Source organism: Macadamia integrifolia, chromosome 2 (genome assembly GCF_013358625.1).
Source record: "Macadamia integrifolia cultivar HAES 741 chromosome 2, SCU_Mint_v3, whole genome shotgun sequence".
In the NCBI taxonomy this organism is placed as follows: domain Eukaryota; kingdom Viridiplantae; phylum Streptophyta; class Magnoliopsida; order Proteales; family Proteaceae; genus Macadamia; species Macadamia integrifolia.
The window spans coordinates 26,428,682-26,454,263 of record NC_056558.1 but is presented as its reverse complement, the minus strand read 5'-3'; the positions used below and the strand labels follow the sequence as shown (position 1 = coordinate 26,454,263).

General features: G+C 44.0%; 1 protein-coding gene across 2 annotated transcripts; it reads left to right on the top strand.

Annotated features, from left to right (window-relative positions):
* Window positions 1-642: 642 nt before the first annotated feature.
* LOC122072152 (probable pectin methylesterase CGR2) lies at window positions 643-24,774 on the top strand. Of its 2 annotated transcripts, XM_042636713.1 has the most exons (7): window positions 649-918; window positions 1,638-1,798; window positions 1,970-2,009; window positions 2,241-2,282; window positions 5,587-5,961; window positions 6,933-6,988; window positions 24,259-24,774. In XM_042636713.1, the coding sequence occupies exons 2-7, from the start codon at window positions 1,679-1,681 to the stop codon at window positions 24,409-24,411; spliced, it is 786 nt and encodes a 261-aa protein (XP_042492647.1). In that variant the 5' UTR covers window positions 649-918; window positions 1,638-1,678; the 3' UTR covers window positions 24,412-24,774. The 2 variants fall into 2 exon arrangements, with proteins under 2 accessions (XP_042492648.1, XP_042492647.1); XM_042636714.1 differs by lacking the exons at window positions 6,933-6,988; window positions 24,259-24,774 and adding an exon at window positions 6,047-6,126 and having other exon boundaries at window positions 643-918.
* The last annotated feature ends 808 nt before the right edge of the window (window positions 24,775-25,582 follow it).

Sequence of the window (25,582 nt, the reverse complement as noted above, 5' to 3'; positions counted from 1 at the left end):
CTCATTTCCTCTCTCTTCGATCAATTTTTACCCATTAAAAATTACATGGGCAAGAGAAGCTATTTGTTTGCACGGTCACTGTACCAGTACATAGACCAATTGGAGGTCACGCGAAAGCATTTTCAGTGCAAGGGATGAGGGAGGGGTAATACAGTTTTTTTGGCTCGCCTATATCTAAGCATGGACACACACAAGTGGGTAGCTCTCTTTTTCCCAAATTGCATATCTTATTATTTCATTCTATTTCTTTTTCTTATCAATCCAACTCGTAACATGTGGAACCCATAAGGAAAAGGTTGGGGTATGTTAGAACTGTGTACAGCCACATGTCTACCACTCTCCTCACCCCTTGGAAAAGACCACCCCATCCCTCTCATCCACGCTCCCCATTGGTGCATGCTGTTAGCACGCGCAGGCATGGCCATCCTCAGCCCTGTATGTCGGTGAAATATGAGATGCATTGGAAACCAAATTTTACGTACGCACCGTGACCTTAAAGCCTTCAGTTTTAATTTTCCTGGAAAAAACCATACGTGAAACCGTCACATCCGTGTAGTTGATACTTGACCCGAGCTCGACTGCCTTGCAACTTGCAATTGCATAAGCGCCGACACTATTGGTATTAGGAAACCAAAGAAAATAAAAAATAAAAAATAAAAAACGAAATAACAAGAAAACAATAACGGCGACAGGGAGGAGGGGGATCACTCTACTTTTAGGAGTCTCCATCTCGTCCTTAATACTTTCCTCTGGACTCTGAAGAGCTAAGAATAGTAGTGGAATACATTCCGGAAACAGATCCACCAGATCCTGCTACTCGCAATTCCTCCCACGTTCTTAATCGGCTTCTTCTTCTCTTCTTCTTCTTCTTCTTCTTCTTCTTCTTTTTCATCATCATCATCATCGTCATCATCACATGTACGTTTAAAGAAAAACCTCTGTATCTTACCTTGAAATTTTCCCTCTTTTTCTTTTCTTTTGATTCTCATTGTATGCTCCAATTGATCTTCAAATTTGTTGAAAAAATGCGTTGCATTTATTTGAATCCAATCGGTGCATGACTACACGTTTCAAATTTATGAGCTGAATCACTATCGTGTTCTTCTTCCTACATTATGAGGTTTGGAGAATGAGAACGAGTTACCGCAATTGTGTCGGATCTGTTTGGAATTCAATTCCGACTTTTTGGCTTTAAGTTCACATTTTCTTTTTGGGAAGTTTGATGCGCTTTTCAGATTCATTTGTATATTTTTCTTTTTTCGGACTCTGAAGCGTGTGAGTATATTTAAATTTTAATCTTCTCAATCTAATTTTTGAGCTTTCAGCTGGACTAAACCCAGAAATTGGGATGCTATGATCTGGAATAATTTGATTCTTTCATGTTATATAGTTTTTGTGAAAATTTTCACATTTTGCTATTGCATTCTATTTTGGAATTCAAGTGTCTAATATGGTCTTTACTCATAGCTTAGAAGCATTTAATTTGGTAGGTTGGGGTAGGAAATTCATGCCTATTAGTTTGTCATGAAGTTTTGGACTATTACCATGTGGTTTATTGTTGTAGATAACTCAATCTGATTCTTCGTTTTCCTTTCCCCCCAACTACCGTCCCCCATTTTTCTTCACTCTTCAATCAGCTTAAAGACTTGTTGATTAGCCACTACTTCGACCAGCAGCCATGTCCAGAAGGCCAGTAAATCCTGCCAGACGTCCTGCAGATGGCGGCATTCCATTTGCGAGCGCATTGCATCAGAAATCACGCGCTTCACCTTTGCTATCAATTGGGCTTGTACTTGTGGTATTCCCTCATATATCATTACAGTTCTTTAACTTATTTTTTTTCCTCTAGTAGTATTTATCTGTAGATAACTGATATCTTCTTGGGATTATGATTATGGGAGCAAGTCATTACTTATTGGGATGGGATTTTATGGTGGACTCCTGATTTTGGTGTTATTTTGACTTTCAGGGCGGCTTCCTTCTTATTGCCTATTCTTATAGTGGTTCAGGTTTGTATTGGAGCTGGTTACAAGCATTTTCATTGCGGTCCAAAGGTTTATAAGCTAACACCCTTCCAAAAAATGAATGTGGATATTCTATATGCACATGGCAAGTAAGGGGAAAATTAGCTATGGGAACAGATTAGCTACTGCTCTACATTTAGTATATATTTTGTCTTCATGCTGTTGGGCTGTGTTTGATGTAGCAGGTAGTTAACTTCTTAAGTTCTCGTATTATAGGTGGACTTGGTGGAGATAGAGAAGCTCTTAGCAAGGTTGAAGGTAAGTTTGTCTATCCTTACCTTTCTTTTTTTTCTTTCTTTGGTTGGGGGGGGGTATTGTGGGTTCCATGACTTGCCATTCTGTTTACAATGTGAAGTAATATTCTAGTATATTCCAAAATTTGTGGATGTTTTGTTTAATAACTGATACTTGATTCTTATACCAATAGTGTATAATACCTTAAGAACCTTTTCTTTGGGGGTGAGGATGGGGATGTGACTTTTGCTGATTGCATATCTTGTTTCCTCTCTAAACAGAACAAGTCCATTAGACATTCCTGGTTGCTAATTATATAAAAAAACAAAAGTTGGTTGAGAATCAGACTAAATTAAGCTGTCCTCTCTCTCCATGTATTCCATCAGTTCCTCTCTCCTTCTCTTTAAAGCCTTTCTGGTCTAAAAAATAATCTTCTCAAATCCCCTTTTTTCCTCGTTGGAGTCTTGGAAGCTTGCAAAGCTCCTACATCTTGCGGGCGTTACCCATGGCTCTCTCCCTGTTAAATACCTTGGTCTTCCTCTCATTCCCACCAAGCTTTCGGCCCATCATTGCACCCCTATGCTTGACCTCATTAGAAAAAAGCTCCGACTCTGGAAAAACAAACTTCTCTCCTATGCGAGGGGTCTTGAGCTGGCCAGATCTGTCCTCTAGTCTATGTAACTCTACTGGTCTGGTGTTTTTGCTCTCCCTCCCTCCATCACCAAAGCCATTGAATCGCTTATCTGCTCCTTCCTATGGAAAGAAACTGACTCCTCCGAATTCCTCCAACCTATCTGCTGGGCTTCTTTATGCCTCCCTAAATCGGAAGGAGGGCTGGGATTAAGATGCATCCAGGAAGTCAACACTGTGGGTAACCTCAAACTCATTTGGAAGCATAGTTTTTAAGGCGGTAAGGCAACGGAGGCGTTTGAGGGTCTTTCGGAGCGCCTTAGCGATAAGACGTGCATAAAGCGTCGCCTTATTGACTAAAGCGCTCCTGTGTAATTTTTTTATAAAACCAATCTATTTGGCTCAAATCCTAGTTGAATCCCATTACTCATATGTTAAATAAATATTAAAGGCTCAAATTCAACCAATTTAAGATATTCATCAAGAAAAAAAATCAATAAAGTGAATAAACTAAGTTCATCTTCATCAATCATCAATCATCAATCATCATAACATATTAACATATAATATAAACACATAATTATGAAACAAAATTATAAATATAAAGAAAAGAAATAAAAAATACAAGTATTTATTAAACTTACTTCTGTGATGCCAAAATGAGTGCCTAAGCCCTAAGATCATCTTCTATATTTCTACTCCTAACAAAGAAGAATGAAGCTCACTGTTGCCGGAGCAAAATAGTCGCCTAAATCAGTGGTTCCTCCTTGTTCCTTGATTCCTTCTCAAAGCCCTTTCTTAAAACCCTTGACAAAATCTAAACCCTGTTTGTGAATCGTGTTTTTGTTTTGTTTGTTTTGGTTATTTTTGGTGGAGTAAAGCTGATCCCGCACATCTCAAGTGTTAACAAAACCATACACCTACCAATAAAAAATCTATATTTGGAATCTTTATCAAGTAATTTTAACGTGTTTAAAAAAAAAAAAAAAACCCATAAGGCGCCACTTCACATAAGGCGGAGTACTGCCTTACCATCTCTAAACCGCATCAACGCCAAGGCACTAGTAAGGCGACGCCTTAGCAACGCCTTAAAAACTATGTTTGGAAGATCATGTCCAAGCAAAATACCATTTGGGTCTCTAGGGTCTACTCTTCCCTCCTCAAGAACGACTCCCTCTGGACCGTTTCTCCTGGCCCTAACGCCTCTTGGGTCTGGTGCAACATTCTCAACATGAGACCCACTGCCTTAGAGCAATCTCCACTTCCATTGGTAATGGCACCTCTACCTCACTCTGGCTTGACCCCTGGCACCCCTCGGGTATCCTCCTCTCTATTACCAGCCCTAGAGTCATTTTACTCTTCTGGTTTGGGTAGAAATTCCTCTGTCTCCTCCATTATCTCTAATAGTGGCTGGTCCCCTCTCCCGGTCTCCCCTCCTCCCCCACTCCGCTGCAGACATCTGATTTTCCCTCCCCATTCCCCTAGCCATAGGGGAAGAGAAGAAAAAATATCTTGGACCCCTTCCCCCACGGGTGCGTTCACCTCATCTAATAGTGGCTGTCCCCCCTCCCCCCCATAGACGTCTTCCGTCCCCCCTTCCCCCCGGCCACAGGGGAAGAAGACAAAATCTCTTGGACTTCTTCCCCCACTGGTACATTCACCTCATCCTTAGCTTGGGACTTTGCTTAATCCAAAGGCCCTCTTGTTCTTTAACACAAGATCATTTGGTTTAAAGGTCATATCCCTTGCCACAACTTCGCGGCTTTGCGTGCTATCCTTAACTACCTACTGACGCAGTCCTTTCTCAACCATCGCCACATCTAGGTCCCCCCTTCTTGCTGTCTTTGCTGGAATGGGTCTGAGGATGTGGACCACCTCTTCTTCTCCTGCACCTTCTCCTCTATCATTTGGAAGAGAGTCCTCAGGCACTGTTGGCCTTCTATCAGAAGGATCCTCCCCCTTAGTCGAGAATGACTCAAGGTTGATATGACATGCTGGCTCCACTGTATGTGGCACTTCTGGAAAGCTTGCTTTTTGTGCCACCATATACTACCTCTGGTTGGAGAGAAATCTCCGTAGATGGACTTCCAAGTCCCGTTCTTTGATATGATTTGGAATGTCATCTACTTTGATGTTAGCTCTAAGTTGGGATCCCTCCACCACCACACGGTTAGAGATATCCCAAGGAACATGCTCATTGTTGTCTCCTGGGCCTCCCCTCCTCCATTCTTCCCCCCTATCGTCTCTGTAGCATGGCTTTTTGAGGCTGTTTCCCCCTTCTCTTTATTTGGGTTTGCTCCCCCTTCTTTGTTGCCTGTAGCCTCCCCCCCCCCCCCTCCCTTCTTCCCCTTGTATATTATTTTCCTCTTGTAATTTAACATTTCATTCAAAAAAAGAAAAAAAAAAAATTTGTACTTATATCTGCTTTGATTAATTTTTAACCTGTGTTAGGATCGTTATTTGTCTAGAGATACTGAACTATCAGTAATCTCCATTTTTTTATTTATAAACTGACAAAAAGAAATGTGTGTTGATTCCAAAAAATGCATGGATAAGCTGCAATAAGTGATTTACAAGGAACATTTGGCACTGTTCTTATTCTTTGATATTCAATATAATGTAAGCTGGTCTCCTGATTTGTTCAGGCGGGGTCATCTATCACCAATTTGTAGATTTCAATTTATGTCCTTGTTTGCAGGTGATCTTTCATCTACGTCAGAAGTTCAGAGAGCCTTACCTTTCCTGAAGAAAGCATATGGTGAAGCCATGCGTAAAGTTTTGCACGTAGGCCCTGACACTTGTTCAGTGGTCTATAAATTGATAAAAGAAGAGGATTCAGAAGCCTGGGGTGTGGAACCATATGACATGGAAGATGCTGATGCTACCTGCAAGAGTCTTGTGCGCAAGGGCATTGTGCGTGTGGCTGATCTTAAGTTTCCTCTACCCTACAGTGCAAAGTCCTTCTCACTTGTTATTGTGTCAGATGCTCTGGATTACTTGTCTCCAAAGTACCTCAACAAAACTCTTCCAGAACTGGCAAGGGTATCCATGGATGGTCTTGTTATTTTTACCGGTAATTTCATTGACATTTTAAAATATGTATTCAGGTCCTTTCTTAGAAGATTTTGCACCAGCTGCTAAATAATTCCTACAAATAGGTCTGATTAGAAGATCTTTTGTTGCAATCATCCTTCAACATACTACTTCGTTGGCCTCCCGGTAAATATGTCTAAATAAGATTGCCCACTGATTTTCCCTTTAATCTCATCAATAAGAGTGACATCTTCTAGGTGGTAAAGATGAATGAATCAGTCTCATATATTGATTCTGTCACATTATGACTTCAGGAATGGGTTTTTGGAGTTGGAAAATTCTTTAAAGGGAAGAGGTTCTCTGAGCTGCCAGTGGAGGAAATGCTAGCACCATCTCTTTATATCTCTCTCCTCATCACATGAAATGACCTCGTTGCCCTCCTATTATGAAACCATATCGCCGCACCTCATTGGTGTGCTCCTCTGTGGCAGTTGCTCAGCGAACCCTCGCCCTTCTTTATAATTATCTTTTCCCCCTGTTCATCATAACTACATGGTTAGGGGCCGTTTGTCACTATTCCATCGTGAAATAATATTTGGCTCCCCCCCCCCCCTCTCCTTAAGGGAAATGCAAAGTGCATTCTGTAATTGCTCATATGTGATAAAAAAATTGAGTTGCTTCTAGTTTTGTCTGCATATTTTCCTACGTTATTTTTGGATGGTATGCCAAGAAGAAATGTTCCGAAAATGCATGTATAAATGGTCTCAACTCAATATATGAGCAGTTTAGATGTTCCATTCTGGCTATCGACATGGTGGAGACCCCCTATCATTGTGGCTTCAGAGCTAGAAATAACTCAAAATAAGTAAAAAAATAAAGGCCTTTGACCTATGTTAGTTATCTGGGAAAATTTAAGCAACTGCATATCAGTATATGTTGCATTGGCTCCTTATTTTACATTAAAAGATTGTCAATGTTTTTGAGTTTGATTTGTTTTCCGTTCATATGTAGGTTATCCAGGTCAGCAGAGAGCCAAAGTTGCTGAGCTATCCAAATTTGGAAGACCAGTAAGTTTTTCTACATGTTTTTTGTTTTTATTTTTTTGGGATTTTGATTTCTATTTCATCATTGTTTGCTTACTTCTTTGTTGGATATGCATTGTTGATGTAAAATATAGTGTTGACTAGTTACTGGACTATGGAATGCATTGTCCTTCACTTCTAGATTGTCCGGTTCCCTGGCTTTTTATGTTTAGATAGTAGAGTGTTAACGCTTAGGTCTGTACTTCCCTATCATGAGGTTATGAGCTTCTTTTTGTTGGGCACAAGTTTGATAAGATTCAATTGTTGAGCATATTGGGGTATGATAAATTAACTGGTTAACTCATGTCGAAATTTGATTTGCTTTGTCTCTTTTATTGATACCTCTGATTGTAAGCAATTCAACTGACTGAGGTTATGATTGAAACTTCAGTTGACTTCACCAAATTTTGAATTATTAAAGCTGATACAGTGTTTTGATTTAATTTTTTTTACATGGTATTATTGAAATAGAGCATTGCAGCAATTTATTTATTTATTATTATTATTAATTTTTCTTTTGAGACAGAAAAAACAAAAAGAATAAACTGGGAAATGAAATGGTTAAAGAAAATGAAGTGCAAATTATGGATATAAATATATATAAAAGTAATAATACTTTTCAAACTCTAAAGATTTGGAGCATATTATTTTTGCTGATTCTCTCTAGCATAGCTGACAGCACATGCTCTATAATCAGTATTTCTTTACCTTTTTTATTTTATTTTTTAATAGATTTAGTCATAAGTATATTTTTCCTTATTTCCATTTTTATTTTTATTTTTTATTTTTTTAATTTTTATGTTTGGGTGGGGTTCACTTTAAATTTGTAAGACTCCCATGCTCGTTAAGTTCTAACAATATATTTTTATTTACTAAAAACGAAAATTAGAATAAAATAATTTGGGGCTTTTGATGGCATTTGGGATCTAGTGGTTGAATGGGTAAAGAACATATTGGCCTTGTGGAAAGATGACTTTCTCCTCGTTTGCTGGTTACATGATTTTGCATCCATTTGGTAAGAGCCACTTTGGAAGTCCAATTTATATCGAATCTCTATTTAAGATGTTGGCATCAAGCTCAACTCAACTCAACTGACACTTCTCCAAACTAATTGTGATCAGCTCCTCTTATCTTGTATTTCTATTCCATGAGATGCTGGCAGCAAGGTTCAAGGTATCGGGTTTCGACCCTTGGGGAGACTGAAATTTCGGTAGAAACCTGAGAAATTTCGAGGAAACCAAGGAATTTTTTCCGGTTTGGTGGAAACTTAGGTTTCGATCCCCCAAATAGTGTTTTTTTTTTCCTATTTTTTGTGTACATCTTATTTTAGACATTTCTAACACATTCACATAATTAGTTTCATAAAAAAAAAACATATAAATTCATACTTGTGTGGTGAACCAAAGGTTCGGTAATCATTATGCTAAGTTGTTGACTGAAATTCTGAAACTATACTACATAGGGGTGTCAAGCGGTCGGGCTGAGTTTGTCTCGGTCAGGCCTAGTCGGGTTCGGCCAATTTCTAGGGCTGCACCGTGAACACCCATTTATCTAAATGGGCTTATCTAGCGCGTGCATGATACGGTTAATAATCGGGCCGGTCAGTCTAGGGCTTTAATCGGGAATGATGGGCATAATAAAGAAAAAGATTTCATAGTTAAAATGAATTAAGCCAAAGATGGGCAAAGTAACTAAATTATTAAGGTACTCGATCTTCAACCCACGAAACTCAAATCAATAAAACTATATACATAACCCAAGTTTAGTAAATTCAAATCAATTAAACTATGCATAAAAAAGATGAATGTTCATATAACAATTGCCACCATCTCAATTGTACATATCACATAGCCTTAGCACTAAATACAAATAGTATTAGAAAAAAAAAATACTAGTATTAAAGGTGTCGGGCTAGGTCGGGCTTAAAGGAGTCGGTTCAAATCGGGCTTGTAAATGTGTCAGGCCGGTCAGGCACCCGTCAGGCTAGGTGGCTGCACTGTGTACTATCTATTTATAAATGTGTCGGGCTCAGCACGTTGATTAATCGGGCCGGTCTAGGTCAGGCCATAAACGTGTTGGGCTCAGTCGGGTTTACCAGTGTGGGCTTGAAATTGACACCCCTAACTGCATAATTACATAGTCTAGACTATATATAGTCTACAATCCACAACAATACATAATACATAATCCAAAATAAATAAAATATTGTATCATCTCAACACTCTCAAGACTCAAGACTCAAGACTCAATACTCAACACTCAAGACTCAAGACTCAAGACTCAAGACTCAAGACTTAAGACTCAAGACTCAACACTCGTAAGTCAATTCCAAGTAGAGTGTCTAGGCGGTTCCGTCCCACGAGCTGCGTACCACTGCAGATGTAGTAGTCGCTCCTCTGAATGCACCACATATGCTTCCCATGACATGTTTTGGGCCCAATTGTCTTGGTAGTCTGTCACTGCCCATCTATAAGATGCATCATCAACATCAGCTATGTATCTCAACCTAGATGAGAACCACCCTTAGATTCAACTTTGTTAGGCAAAAAATGGAAATCTCCACTGTTTCTCCAAGTTTCCCACTCCTAGGAGAAAAAACTAAGGAGGGCCGAATTCTGCTAATTGAATGCTTGAGTTTCTTTTCAAACTAACTTATATAGAACCAGTTGGTTTGGTCGAAATTTCCCTATGTTTCGACTGAAACATGGGAAATTTCGTTGAATTTGGTCGAAACATATGACTTTTAAAAGTCACAGGACATATTGTTTGGACCCCTGATGATACGGTCGAAACCTGTAAAATTTCGCAGGTTTCGATTGAGTTCTCGAACCATGGCTGGCAGTGGTTTGCAAAATGTTTGAAGATTTTCTATTGCAGTGATGGACAAGATTTGACAAAATGATTCCACTTTGTAAACTGGAGAAGTGTTTGTAGGCCACACGATTTTGGTGGGCTAGATATATGAAGAGATGTAAACTGAGTGGTGTTATAAGCATTATTTGGCAAACGACAATGGTGACATAGCATTGAGGCCTTGAGGGTATCTTTAAAATATGGAGCCAACATCCTATTTAGGTTTTCATATAGTCAAGTCTTTGCCTACTCTTCATAGTATGATGTTTGGTAAAGAGTTATTGCTTTCTAGGGGAACTTCCTGCATTTCTGAAGTGGTAGTCTGAGATTAGTACTTGAATAAGATTTTGGAAGGATCATTGATGAGGAAATGGAAAGCTCAATTACATACATTCCTCCTTGATGGATGCTGGTTACAATTTAAAATCTTCCTGTAAATTCACTTTTCAAGTGGAAAGATGATTTCATAATGTGAAGCTTCCATGTTCCGCAGGAGCTTTCATGATTGAGAGGTGAAGTAGATTGATTTGGTAGGAAGATTAAAGCATTGATGGTTCTCTCGAAGTCCATTACAGCAGCCTTATAGGTGAAATCATCAACAAATGCAAGGTAGTCCAACCTAGGGTATAAATCACTGGTATGTAAACATAAGTATGTGGGCCCCCCGTTACTGCTTGGTGGAGCAAACACATTATTGGGTGGTTGAGATGAGAAGTTGCTCTTCACAAAATATGGTCCACTGTGTGAATGACCTTCAGATTGTGGGCATGAAAAACACCAGTACACCAGTACACCAGTATACTGGCCATATCTACCATAAACACCGCACATACCATGTTCACCATATTCAGTACTAGAATATTGGGCAATGAAGGATGCATGCCATTGCCCATACCCACCTGATGCGGTAAAAATTGACCACCCGATCTTCCTGCAGCTCCTGATGCTCTAGCCGATCTGCACAGAAGAGAAGACAGGGGAGAGCCGGGCTGACCCGACGGGGGAATCTCCGATGCCTAAGTCAGATTTTTCTATAGCAGATACTCAAGAGAGTTTTCAGTCAAAAGAAGTGATTGATCTCCACAATGGAGGTTTACCTTGGTATTTATAGGCTACTGATGGAGTGGGGAGGGGGAAGTCCGTGGAGAGTCTTACTGGGTGTGGAGTCCTTAAAGAGAATGGCTCTTTGGTTTCAGGAATATTCCATATTCCGAGGCATCTTTCAGGAATATTCCTCTTATTCCAGAGGTGTGGGTTGTGAGAGGAGTGAATGCCTCTGATGACGTGTAGTGGATAGAGTCCCGTCCTTGTGATCAGGGATTACATTCCTTGAATGCAGGAGTGGATGAGAGCACATTTCTGAGAGCCCTGCCTGATGATGCCGGGCTGAGATGGAAGCTTGGCCAGAGGAGAGGCCGATGTGGTAGTACGGCATGATAGGGGCCGAGGTGGTAGCTCGGCCTGATGAGATGCCGAGGTGGCAGTACGGCCTGATGAGATGCCGAGGTGGCAGTACGGCCTGATGGGGGCTGAGGTGGCAGCTCGGCCTGATGAGGTCCAAGGTGGCAGCTCGGCCTGATGAGGTCCAAGGTTGCAGCTCGGCCTGATGAGGAGCTGGAGTGGCAGTGCAGCATTAGTTCGAACGCTCCTTGGCCGTGCTATGGTCAGAGAAATTTTCCCTCATCACTAGCCCTCCGCTCTAGCAGTTTAGTTCGGACAGCTAGAGCATTAAATACGGTTGACTTTCACGATCGTGCGCTGTTCGTTAAACGTGAAATGTACTGGTTCTGCCATGTGTCACAACACCATAACTTCACCTCGAGTAGGCGAAGAGGCTGCTTTGGTTCACTGTTGATCTCAGCCAGATCTAGCCGTCCATTCTCCACCGGCTTCACCTATAAATAGGACACTTTTTTTTCAGAATACTTCGCATTTGTTCTTGTGTTAAAGTCAGTTCAACTCGCTCCTAGCCTCAGCGCGGACATCTACAGAGTCTCAGAGCAGCCCGGCGTCTCGAACACCACCAACCAGCTTCTCATACCAGTTCGTCCTCATCAGCTCGTCTTCTCAAGCGCGTCACTTTCAAGCTCGTCCTACAACCAGTAAGTAAGATCGCATTATGGTAGTGACTCGTCGTTCTTCTTTTGCTCAGCCCTCCGTGTTTCCTAGCGTCAGCCTGGTGATCTCGATATGGCGTCCGTGCGTGACCTTGACTCTCCTAGCTAGACCCCCTTGATGGCCGTGAGGCCTGGGGAAAACCACCCAGAGTGTCCAATTCCCGATCCTTCGTCCTCCAGTGACGACACTTCCAGTAGTCCAGGCTCTGACTGCAGCTCAGGTTCTGGTGGCAGCTTAGGCTCTGGTAGTAGCTCGGGTACTGAGTTTATGGAGGTGGTCTCGCCTAAGATTGTCCTAACCATGGGTGATCCTGGCTCGGTTGCCCCAGCTCAGCCCCCCCAGTGCCGCGGCAACTAGCACTTCGGTGGTAAGCCCATCAGGTGCTGAAGTTCCTAAGGTAGGCCTAGCAGAGTCTGAGGGGGAAGGCTCTGCTTCATTCTCCAGAGAAAAGAAAATCGCAGTCAACACCCCGAGCATCTTTACGCCCAAGGTTCTAGACTTGATCCGGGGTCGGTATGGCATCCCTGATTACGTGGTGATGCGCTTCCCAGATAAAGATGAACGTGTAGACTCCTCTGGGGACGAGGTGGCCCTCTACGACGTCACCTTCCAGAGCAGCCTTAGGATCCAGGTGCCCTAGCTGGTCAGCTCGGTCTTGGAGTACTGGTGTCTCGCCCCAAGCCAGCTTACACCGAACTCCTGGCGCACTATTCTTGGCTTTGAGGTGTTTGTCTCGAAGCTGGGCCGAAGTACAACGTTGGACGTCTTCCGCAAGATGTTCTTGGTGAGGAGGCACATCTCGGGGTGGTACTACTTCACCAAGAGGGACAGGGGAAGTCCCTACAACGATCTGAAGATGTTTATCAACATGCCCTCCTTGGTGAATAAGTGGAAGGAGAGGTACTTCTACGTGGCAATGGAGGGGAACCCCTTCAAAAGCAGCTGGGTAAGGCCCACACTCGGTGCTGAACCGAGCTCCCAAGCTATCCCCAGACGACCTCCAAATATATCAAATGTGTTTGGGTGGGGAGGCTGTGGACGTCCGAATGCTGCAGGACGAAGACTTCCTCCGAGACTGGGAGCTGAGTGAAGTCCCTGGTGAGGGTTTGATTGAGTCCAGTTCATACTAATTCAGCTCGGTCTTCATAATAATTCAGCTCGACCTTCATACTGATTAAGTTCGGCTCATCTTTGTTTTGCAGTGGTGAACGTAAAGGTTGACAACAAAGCCCTTGCCGTGGTGGCGGTGGAGGCGAGGAAGAAGGAAGCGGCCGAGCAGGCCTCCAAGAAGACTGTCGACAAGGGCAAGGCCATGACGAGCCCAAGCCTTGGCGCTAAGGCTGCCCCTCCCACTGGCGTGGGTAATAAGGCCTCGCCAATCACTATTGGGGGTAAGCCCGGGAAAGAGATGCCCCGCCCATCCAATACTCAGCTCGGCACGGGACTCCGGGCTCTCTCAAGGGTAAGGAGCCAGTGGGCTCAGGAGAAAAGGAGCCGGGTCAGACCGGCACACCGGACTGAGCTACTATGGGCTTGGATGGCCAGAAGAGGAGGCGTTAGCCCATTGATGACTCGCAGCACGGCAACCCTCCCAAGGTGGCTCGGATGGGGAAGCAGCCCGTGGATCCCTGGGGGGACCTGATGGAGAACGGCACCGTGCTGGACTCCACCACTGCTCGGGTCTGGTGTCGTCGGTGCCGTCCCAAGAGGGACATTGCCCGCATGAAGAAGTTGTCTGACATTGACTTCGCGGATTAGATCTACATTCGGATGGGTTACGTAAGTATTCCCCGCTTCTCTCTTTCGTGTTCACTTGATATTTCGAGTACTTATTATTCTGTTGGGTCCTTGTAGAGTTTTGCTTTTGAGGTTGAGGCAGCTCAACGATTTGAGAGCATGGCAGTTGGCCGTGCTAAGGCTGACGACGAGGTGAAGCGTCTTCGTGGGGATCTTTAGATAGCCACGGGTCAGCTGGAGAATGAGAAGAAAAGGGCCCGTTCTGAGGAGCAAAGGGCGATGGATAGCGAGGAGAGAGCCGGCGAGCTGGAGAGTGAAGTTGCTAAACAGCTCAGGACCAATAGAAACCTAGTCAAGGAGAAGGAACTCTCCAGAGTGAGCTGGCCGAGGCTCAGGAGGCCAGCAGAAAGGAGGCTGAACTTGCAGCTCAGATTGCTGAGCTGGAAAGGAAGCATAAGGCCGAGCTGTCGTCAAACGATGAGGTTATTGCTGAGAGGTGGCTGAACTCAGAAGTTGGTCAGAAATGGTTAGTTGACGTCAACGTCGCTTCATTCCAGGCCGGCTCAGAAGACGCAATTCAGTTCATCCTGGGCAAGATGCTAGACTACGACCTGTCGGACTATGAGCAGTGCTCTTTTGCCCCAGCTCCTTCAGTGCAGCTTGTTGGTTAAGCCGAGGTTGGTGAAGAGGTGACCCAAGCCGACCCTAAAGCTGTCAAATGAACCATCTCTCTCCTTTTTGAGCTAGCCCACAATCTCCGCAATCCTGATGTTATCTTCTCCTTTTCCTTCTCTTTCTCCTTCCTTCGGGAGTGATGTAATTTTCTCTCCTTTTTTTTACGTAAATGTATCCTTCGGGAGTAGTGTAATTTTGAGGGTTTTTTCCCTCTTTTATTAATGAAAAATATTTTTTCTTCCTTCATTATGCCTCTTTCATTCCCCTGTAAGCATAGTTCCAGTATCTAGTTGAGCTTGGATTTATCTTATGCATCTTAATCTTTTAAAGTGTTATGCTTAGACTTGGACCGTAATAACACCGTGCTGAAGCTCGCTCTTAATGCCTTTGATGTTAAGGTCTTGAGGTGCCAAACTTGGGTTTGGCCTTGGTAATGCGGAGCTGGGGCTCGATCTTAGATGTTGTCGAGTTGAAGTTCGGTCCTAGTGCCTTAGATGTTTAAGGTCTTGAGATGCCAAATTGGGGTTTGGTCTGGGTAGTGCCGAGCTGTGGCTTGGTCTTAGGTGTTGCCAAGCTGAAGCTCGGTCTAATGCCTTAGATGTTTAAGGTCTTGAGATGCCAAACTGGGGTTTGGTCTTGGTAGTGTCGAGCTAGGGCTCGGTCTTAGATGTTGCCGAGCTGAAGCTCGGTCCTAATGCTTTAGATGTTTAAGGTCTTGAGATGCCAAACTGGGGTTTGGTCTTGGTAGTGCCGAGCTGGGGCCCGGTCTTAGACGTTGCCGAGCTGAAGCTCGGTCTTAATGCCTTAGATGTTTGTCTTGAGATGCCAAACTGGGGTTTAGTCTTGGTAATATCGAGCTGGGGCTCGGTTTTAGACGTTGCCGAGCTGAAGCTCGGTTCTAATGCCTTAGATGTTTAAGGTCTTGAGGTGCCAAACTTAGGTTTGGTCTTGGTAGTGCTGAGCTGGGGCTCGGTCAATGCCTTAGATGTTTAAGGTCTTGAGATGCCAAACTAGGGTTTAGTCTTGGTAGTGCCGAGCTGGGACTCGGTCTTAGACGTTGCCGAGATGAAGCTCGGTTCTAATTGCTTAGATGTTTTAAGGTCTTGAGATGCCAAACTGGGGTTTGGTCTTGGTAGTGCCGAGCTAGGGGCTCGGTCTTAGATGTTGCCAAGCTGAAGCTCGGTCCTAAGTGAGCTGGGTATTTAAGAGAAGCTTCTTCGTTTATTGATATGTGGCATGCACTTGTGACAAATACATTGCTTCGAAATAGAGTCCAATCCGCTCCATGAATGAAATTGAATAATTGAAATATGAACACTAAGGTGTTGGCAATATAAAATCTATAAGACTAACGCCAAGTCGTGCGGGACTTCAGTGTGATCTACTGGTAAATTTTTTTGAGATTTTTGATGTTCCATGCTCTTGGTATAGCTGTACCACCCTGAGTTTGCAAGTGGTAAGTACCGGGGTGAACCACTTTGGAGACTATGTAAGGGCCTTCCTAGTTCGCGCTTAACTTGCCTTCACTTCTCGGGTCTGCAGTAGCTGCTTTTCTAAGGACCAAATCGCCTACTTTGAATTCTTATGGCCGAACCTTTCGGTTGTGATACTACTGCACTTTTTGCTTGTAGGTTTCATTTTGCACTAGAGCTTCTTCTCGAACTTCGTCTATGAAGTCGATATTTGCTTGGAGCCCTGCCTCGTTTTGTGATGCTTCAAACATTGTCGATCGGAACGAAGCTTGGGTCACCTTTACAGGGGTTAAGGCTTTAGTCCCGTATGCTAATAGGAACGGTGTTTCCTTTGTAGGGGTCCGAGCTGAGGTACAATATGCCCAAAGTACACTAAGTAGTTGGTCGGCCCAATTCTTCCTCTCTCGGTCCAGCCTCTTCTTTATCCCATCCAGAAGTATGTGGTTAGCCTTTTCTGCCTGGCCGTTCGACTGTGGGTGTGCCACTGCAGTGTTTCGAAAATCAATGTTAAAGTTACTGCAGAAGAGCCTAAATTTTCGATTGTCGAATTGTCGCCCATTGTCTGTGACCAGTACTTTTGGGACACCGTAGTGGTATATGACGTCCCTTACGAACTTTTCTACTGCCTGCTCAGTGATCTTTGCTAGGGAACGCGCTTCCATCCACTTAGTGAAGTAATCAATAGCTACAATCAAGAACTGGACACCGCCCTTGCCTTTCTTGAACTGTCCAAGGATATCCATTCCCCACATCGCGAATGGGATCGGGCAGATTATGGAGCTAAGTTCTGTAGCTGGGACGTGCGGTATTGGGGCGTGTACTTGACACTTAAAGCATCGCCGGACGAACTCCATTGCATCTTGCTGCATTTTTTGCCAGTAAAATCCTTTGCGCAACACCTTGTAGGCCGATGCCCTTCCTCCCATGTGTCCTTCGCAAATTCCTTCATAGACCTCTCGGAGTGTCTTTAGCTTTGCTCGGTGGTAGGCACTTCAGCAGGGGCCAAGATATTGCCCTTTTGTACAGTACTCCTTAGAGGGTGTAGAGTTGGATGCTCTTCTTTTAACTGCTCTTGCTTCTGTCTGATCTTCTGGGAGATGTCCATCTCGCAGATAGTCTGTAATGGGGTCCATCCAGCTCGGCTCGGCTGACTGCGTATTGTTGCACATCACTTTTTGCTCATAGGTAGGTTTGTCCAGTACTTCAAAGTATACCGAGCTTACGTAGTCACCGAGTTCCGTTGTAGCTAGTTTGGAGAGGGCATCTGCCACTGTGTTTTCTTCTCGCGAAACTTGTTCCATTACGAACGTGTTGAAGCTGGTAATCAGACGACGAGCTTCTTTCAGATATTTGGCCATTCTCTGTTCTTTGGCCTTATATTGCCCATTGACTTGGTTCACAATTAGTTATGAGTCACTATGTGCGACCAGGTCATCTGCCATTACTGCCTTTGCCAGTTTGATTCTTGCTATCAGGGCTTTATATTCTGCTTCATTGTTTGTTGTGGGGAATGCAAATCTAAGGGCGTACTGTATCGCGAAGTCCTCCTGGCTCTGCAGCACAAGTCCTGCGCCGCTCCTTGTTGTGGTGCTGGATCCATCAACAAAGTGTTTCCACTTTCTGTCCGGATCGACTTCTGCTGTTGTCTCTTCTTCAGTCTGTGTTCATTCTACCAAGAAATCGGCCAGTGCCTGGCCCTTGACTGCACTTCTTGGTCGGAATTCAATGTTATGCTCACTTAACTCGACAGCCCAGCTCACCATACGTCCTGCTATGCTAGGGCTGTTAACTTCCTCAGTGGTTGATCCATCAATACAGCTATGGTGTGTGCTTGGATGTAAGGCCTCAACTTCCTAGCTGCCATGATCAGTGCTAATACAAAGTTCTCAATTCTCAGGTACCGTGTTTCTGCATCCAGGAGCACATGACTCACGTAGTAGACAGGCTTCTGTATCCTTCCCTCTTCTCTTATAAGAACTGTGCTAACGGCTACCGAGGAAGTAGCAAGATAAAGTTGTAGCACCTCTCCTGGCTCTGGACGGCTCAGCAGGGGAGGCCTGGTCAGGCAGGCTTTAATTTCCTTAAAAGCCGCTTCCCATTCCTCTATCCAGCAAAATTGATGGTGTCCTTTTCCTCCTTTTAGTAGCTTGAAGAAGGGAATACACTTGTCTCTAGCTTGGGACAGGAATCTGTTCAGTGCAGCCAGGCACCCTGTCAACTTCTGAACTTTGCGGATGTTTCTTGGCGGGCGCATTTCTTGAATGGCCTCAATTTTAGAGGGGTTTTTCTCTATTCCCCTTTGTGATACTAGGAAGCCCTGGAACTTCCCAGAGGTCACTCCAAATGCATACTTGGTAGGATTTAGCCTCATCTGGTTTTGTCGTAGGACATCGAAGGCTTCTTTCAGATCTAGCACATGGTTAGCGCCTTTTGCACTCTTGACTAGCATGTCATCGATGTAAACTTCCATGTTTCTTCGGATATGGCTTCGGAACATTGTATTCACTATCCTCTGATACGTGGCTCCCACATTCTTGAGGCCAAAGGGCATTGCAGTGTAGCAGTAGTTGCCCTGAGTGGTGAGGAAAGCAGTCTTCTCCTCATCTTCCACCTTCATCTTTAGCTAGTTATAACCGGAGTATGCATACATGGAGGTCAGCATCTCGTGACTTGCAGTTAAGTCTATAAGGGAGTCGATCCTGGGCAAGGGATAGCAGTCCTTGGGACAGGCTTTATTCAGGTCGGTGTAGTCTATGCAAATCCTCCACCTCCTATTGGACTTTGGAACCATGACTACATTGGCTAGCCAGGTTGGGTATTTTACTTCCCTCACAAACCCTGTAGCTTGGAGCTTGTCAACCTCCTCGTTGATGATGGTGTTCCGCTCAGTCTCAAAGTTCCTGCGCTTCTACTGGACAGGCTTGAAGCTAGGTTAACATCTAGACTATGCTCAACTACAGCCCTTGAGATGCCTGGCATATCAGAAGCCTTCCACACAAAAATATCAGAGTTTTCGCCGAGGAAGTTTAAAATTTCGTCGCGGCGTTGGGGGCTTAGCAATGCTCCCAGCTGAACAGTCTTTGACGGCTCGGCCTCAGTAATTGGGAGAGTGAGCATCTGTTCAACAGGGTCGGCTCAGTTCAGGAAGCTTTCATCATGGTAATCGATGATTTTTACCATACATGCTAGGCCAAAGCATGGCTTTTTGACAGACTTTATGAAGTTGGCATAGCACTCCCGGGATTCCTTTTGGCTAGACTTGTATTCCCCGATTCCGTTGCTGATGGGGAACTTGACTTTCATATGCTTGGTGGACACAAGCGCTCTAAGGCCATTAAGACCAGGCCGGCCAAAGACGTATTATACGGTGAGGCTATCTTGGTGATTATGAAACAAACCATGGTAGTGGCCATTTGAGTTCCCTGACCGATGGTTATCAGCAAGTCAACAACTCCTAGCTCTGCTAGTGTGCCTGAAAATCCGTACAAGGGTCCTGGGGCCGGCTTTAAGGCTCTGGTGCCAAGCCCCAATTTCATGAAAGCTTCGTAGGACATTAGGTCAACGGAGGCTCCTGTGTCCACTAGGACCCTGTGGAAGGGGTGGTTGGCCACCACTAATTGAACCACGATGGCATCGTTGTGACGCCAATTCATCTCTTCCAGGTCTATGTTAGAGAATGTAATGGGTGGATCTGGCTTGAGGGCCTTAATGGGCTATTCCGTGATGCATACGAATCGTGCATGAGCTTTGGCCTTTCTAACTGATTCCGCCGTGGGTCCACCCATGATTGTCAGGATGGCTAGACCCACAGGCTGGTTACCATACATGTCAGCTCGGTCCGTAGTTGGTACCTTGGGCAGCTCGGTCCTATCTCAGCTCGGCCCGACCTCATCTCTCCTCAGCTTGGGCCAGTTCCCACCATACTTCTGCTTCAAATACTTGTTAAGGTACCCCACCCTGATGAGCTCATCAATTTCCCTTTTCAGAGACTTGCAGTCTTTAGTGTCATGTCCATGGTCTCGGTGGTATAGACAGTACCGGTGGGGTTCCTCTCCTCTGGTTTTGTCGTCATTGGCCTGGGCCAACGAAAATACTTATGGTCTTGGATCTCTAAGAGCAGGTTTGTTCGCGAACAGTCAAGCTCATATAGCTCGGGTTCAGCTGTATCAAGTGGCCGATCTATTCTGTTCTTTGGCTTGTGGGAATCGTCTCTAGGCCTCGGAGGCCTCCTCGTCTCTTTCTCTAATTGGTCACCCCTATCAACTATCCCCCTGGCGGCTATGACTTCTTCCATGTTGGCATATTGATTGCAACGTCTTAACAACTCGGGCATTGTCTCTGGCAAGTCGAGGGCAAGAGATTAGACTAGATCAGGGTGCATTACTCCATTGCACAACGTGCTATACGCCACTCCTTCTGGTAGGTTTTTTACCTTTAGCGTCGCCTTGGTGAATCGGGTAAGGAACTCCCTTATAGTCTCCCTTGCTCCCTGCCTTATGTTCATCACGTTTTGTATGGTTTGCTTTTACTTCATACTAGCTTGGAAACGTGTGAGGAACGCTCTCGTCAGCTCTTCATAGCTATGAATGGACCGGGGCCGCAAGTTCGACATCCACATCAGCGCGACCCCTTTTACTGAGGCTGTGAAGGCTCGGCAGAGAATTGCGTCTGACCTCCCATGGACTGTCATGGCTGAATTGTAGTACAGGAGATGATCATAGGGATCCGTTGTGCCGTCATATACGTTAAAGACAGGTATCACGAAATTTGGTGGCAGCTCAGCATCTATCAGCTCATCAAATAGTGCATTATGGGTTGGGGTTACCGTTATGTCAGCCGGGTGCCTTTGCCTCTGTATTCCTTCTACCCTTTCAGTGAGACGCTGGATGCAGCTCTCCAGGTCGTCCCTTCTTTCCTCGGCTTAGCGATTCGGGGAGCGGCGCTCCCTTTCAGCTCTTCTGGGGCTTCTTCCTCGGTCTTGGCGCCTTCCAAGTCGATCCTGGCCTTGCTGCCGTGCGCCTCTGGCCGGCCTAGGAGGCGAGTCTTGATGGCCCCCATAGGGTGGTGCTTCCCGAGCTGTCCATTGTAAGGCATTCTCGCTTCCCTCACCACACGGACTTGCGCCTTTAGTTGACTTTTGCGGCGAGCGCTGGCGTCCCCCTACCCTGGGTGTGGATCTATGGGCATCATGTGTCTCAGGACTCCGGTTACGTGTGGAACGACGAGCCCTCCCATTTTGGGTAGAAAGCGGCCCTTGTTGGCGTCTCTCGGTGGGAGATCGGGGTGGCATTAAGCGAACTGTATGTGACGTTCTGACCAATCCCCTCCTGGTTGTTGATTGAGGGGTGACACTGTTGTCAGGTGATTCATCTTGAGGTTGCCTGTCCGGAGCCGGTCTAGGCAGCTGAGCTGAGCCGAACTAGGGCATAGGGAGTGCCGAGCCAAACTGACGTATGAAGTCCCGTACCAGAGTGTTTATTGCTAACACCTACAGTTGCAGGCTCTACATCTATTCTTCTATATTTAGGTGAGTTACTTGGGATGACGAGCCTTGGCGAGATTGCTGAGGGTTTCACTCGCGTTGATCTCCCTCTCCTGGGGTAACGTCCGCATCAGGCTGGGCTTGCGGGGGTCTTTGTGGAGGGTTCTCTGTGGGACATTCTCCTGATTTGCCATTGGAGGTGGATGAGGATGTTCAAGTGGTAAATCGCGAGAGGGCCTCACTCGTGTTGTTGCAGAGGAAACGACCTTCTCACTCCTTAATTGCATTGATTCCAAGTAGCTTTTTGTAACAGTTTCCCACAGACGGCGCCAATCTGATGCGGTAAAAATTGACTAGCCGATCTTCCTGTAGCTCCTGATGGTCTAGCTGATCTGCACAGAAGAGAAGACAGGGGAGAGCCGGGCTGACCCGACGGGGGACTCTCCAATGCCTAAGTCAGATTTTTCCACAGCAGATACTCAAGAGAGTTTTCAGTCAAAAGAAGTGATCGATCTCCACAATGGAGGCTTACCTTGGTATTTATAGGCTACCGATGGAGTGGAGAGAGGGGGAAGTTCGTGGAGAGTCTTGCTGGGCATGGAGTCCTTAAGGAGAATGGCTCTCTGTTTCTAGGAATATTCCATATTCCGGGGCATCTTTCAAGAATATTCCTCTTATTCTGGAGGTGTGGGTTGTGAGAGGAGTGGATGCCTCTAATGACGTGTAGTGGATAGAGTCCCGTCTTTGTGACTAGGGATTACGTTCCTTGAATGCAAGAGTGGATGAGAGCACGTTTCTGGGAGCCCTGCCTGATGGTGCCGGGCCAAGGTGGAAGCTCGGCCAGAGGAGAGGCCGAGGTGGTAGTACGGCATGATGGGGGCCGAGGTGGCAGCTCGGCCTGATGAGGTCCGAGGTGGTAGCTTGGCCTGATTAGGAGCTGGAGTGGTAGTGCAGCATTAGTTCGAACGCTCCTTGGCCGTGCTGTGGTCAGAGAAATTTTCCCTCATCACCACTATATCGACTACCCTCCCAGGATTCAAGCCTCCAAGAGTGACAAACAAGTTCATAATGTCTGCATCCCTGCTATCTTCCTCTTCATCTGGTCTGAATTGTAGATCGGCCTACACATAAAAAGTTGAACACCAACCAATATATATATATATATATATATATAACTTTTTCAAAAATTTGTTCCAAGACAATTCCCAATTTCAACAACATACTAGATCTGATGGAGAAACCTTAGGGAAGAAAGGGAAAATCAGAATAGCAGGGGGGAAAGGGAAAACACACATGCTCACAAGCACAAATCAAACTAATTCTCATTCAAATAATTCACCTCCTCTAACATTAGTATATGCAAGTTTTTAAAGAGAGAATAACAAGACAGACTCCTACTTAGACTCTTAACACTGAAACAGACTCCTTCTCTATCTCCTACGTATCCTATTCCAAAACAAACATGATAAAACAAAAGACATAGTATTAAACTAAACTACTTCCAACCCTTGTTAGATCAAAAACTTGTGGACCGGTTCTTCTTGGCTTTTGACTTCCAAAGCCGGTCATGTTGGTCCAACCAGATAAGTGCAGCCTTATCTGCATCAAGACCCATGTTGATCATTTGGTCATGCACATTGGATGTTAGTATAGTGATAAACTATTGCTAATCATGCAATTCAAGCAAGGAAACATAATAATTTCGGAGAAAATCGAAGCAATTTGGGGATTTACCTTCCAATTCAAAATTTGGGAAAATTTGGCCAAATGATGCTTTAAAAGTCCACCCAAATGTTGAAGTGGATGCTCCACTATTGATAACCAACCTTGATTTGGCAGAAAATTGAAGGCTTTTGGCAAAAAAAAAAGTGGGTTTTAAGCAATTATTCAGCTTTTGGGCTAAAAAAGGGTGAAAGCTCGAAATTTCAATGAAATAAGTCTAAATCTGTATTTTATATAAGGGGTATGTCTTGTTTCTCTGAAATGATGTATCCCTTCTAATTCGACAGGTTTTCGGTGTTTTGCGAAACTGAAATTAGGTGAAAATTCAGACATTGGTTCTATGGACAAATGGCTTCATCTAGGTAGTTTGGCAGGGACAATCTTCCTAGTGGTGAATTTTTCTACTCTGGATTTTGTCGTGTCGTGTCTTCATTGAGTTCTTCTGCAATAAATTGAGTCGTTTATGTGAAAAAATATTTATGATTTATCTTGTTTGCTGTGCATCCCCCCACCCTGTTTCTTCATTTGGGAGGGGAAGGTCAGACAGGATTCAATGGTAATGTGGTATTACTTGTCATAATTGGTTAGGGGCTGATTGGTTGTGCAAAAGAACCTCTGGCCTCACCTAGAGTTACATTGTGGAATTAAGTACTCCTTTACATGTGTCATGAGGTGCAGTAGCTTGGGTTGAGCAGTATTCAGTAGGGTTGATTTGGTAGTAGAAAATCCATTCTGTGCTAAGGTTGTTGACATCCTTTCGTACATGTCCTGTCCTGTTCAGTTAGTTTGTAATTCAGTTCCAACTGTAGACTTTGCAAAAGATATTTCTACATTTGTATGGCCTTTGTACTATAGGCAAAATTAAAGTTCAATTACTTGAATGAGCGATTTCCATTGGTAAGCCCCTTAAGGTTGGTCGTTTTTGTTGGGTTTTTGTAGTATCCTTTAATTACTTGCAAAAGCAACATCTGCAGACTTACATTCATATTATTTTTCCCTTTAATAGTTTCATTCGTGTGAGAAATGCTGCTCATTAGATTGTAAAGGTAAATTTCATTAGAAATCTTCCACTGTGAATGCTTTATGTAGAACTACTTTTCTTTGGTGTGTTTTTCCATGTCAATGATCTGTTTTGAGTTCCGGTAACATGCAACAGTTTGATCATGAGAATAACCTACAATGTTTTCCTTGTGAAGGCCAAGTTGCGGAGCTCTTCTTGGTGGATACGGTATTTTCTTCAAACAGGCTTGGAAGAAAATGAAGCTGCCACCAAGAAGTTTGAGCAGGTTGCAATCAGAAAGTCCTACAAGCCAAGCTGTCAAGTTTTTCATCTCAATGCATACCATTGAAACTGCAGCATGATATCTTCGATGTTCATGGAGGTTTTCAGTACGACAAGGCAGGAGTGTCTTCAACATTCTCATCCGAAATACATCTTCCTGATGGGTAAATTATGTTCTCTGGATGCGATAAGTTCTGATCACTTATTATTATGTTGTGTTCCAACCAGTAGATAGTAGATATTTATTGATTAATATTTTCATTTTGGGGGGGGGGGGGGTGTGGTTAGCTTGATTTTTGTTAGGATTTTCTCTTCTGAATTTTGTTGCAACTGCAAGACAGTTTCTTTGACAAATTCACTCAATGTTATGATCTTGACAAGACTGTCGCCATTTAACCAAGAAATGAAATGCCGATCGAAATTAGCTGTACTTTGTTCAACCAAATTAGTCTTCTTACTGTCCCTTTTTTTAAGTTGAGTGTAAAATTACTGACCCAAGATTGGCATGTACCAACTCCAAAACCATGAAAGAGTATCTGGTAAAATTTCATCACTTTCTATGCTGTGCTTTCCGTTAAAAAAATAAAACTAGAGGCTTTCAATGGAATTAGGCTTTAACAGTCAATGAAGATCATCAGAGGGTTTGTAGCTTTGAAGATAACATAAATGGCCTTCGGAACTCCGAGGCTCGGTATATTTGCACACCACGGCGCTTCATATTTCTAGAGGCCCAGGGAGACATTGTTATACAAATTCCTTTATGTTCTAAACTTTCGGGTTTTGACTGATGCTTGGTTTTGTCCTCTTAATGGGACACAGATTTTTTCTACAAACATTGCTGTTCAATGGCTTATTAAGTTTCATGACTTATAACCCTGCTAAGTTGGGGAACTTCATCTGGCCTTATATAAGACACATCCCAGGTTTTGTATATTCTTGTGGACAGTATTGGTTGGTGTTTTAAATATGAGAGGTAATTTTACGTTTTTCCTTTCTGTATCAACTAGGGTTAGGTATTCTGTATCTCATAGGGGCGGGGATCATTTCGCCCTTCTCTATGTCTATGTAGGGGTCACGCAATTAGGTAGTGTTCTTTTCCCCTAAAAAAATGGAAATCAAAGGAAGGGGACTGCTAGCGTAAATAAAGTTGGTGGAAAAAAAAAATCAACCTTAAATTTTTAACATTTAAGGACAATATATATTTTTTTTCAATGCGGATGAATTTTATCATTGCACAA

What these genes read in the sequence shown, in the direction of transcription:
- LOC122072152 (XM_042636713.1), top strand. Translation starts at nt 1,679, where the DNA reads ATGTCCAGAAGGCCAGTAAATCCTGCCAGACGTCCTGCAGATGGCGGC. An exon ending in AGCTCTTAGCAAGGTTGAAG is followed by an intron (nt 2,283 to 5,586) that starts GTAAGTTTGTCT and finishes CCTTGTTTGCAG; the next exon opens with GTGATCTTTCATCTACGTCA. An exon ending in TGGTCTTGTTATTTTTACCG is followed by an intron (nt 5,962 to 6,932) that starts GTAATTTCATTG and finishes GTTCATATGTAG; the next exon opens with GTTATCCAGGTCAGCAGAGA.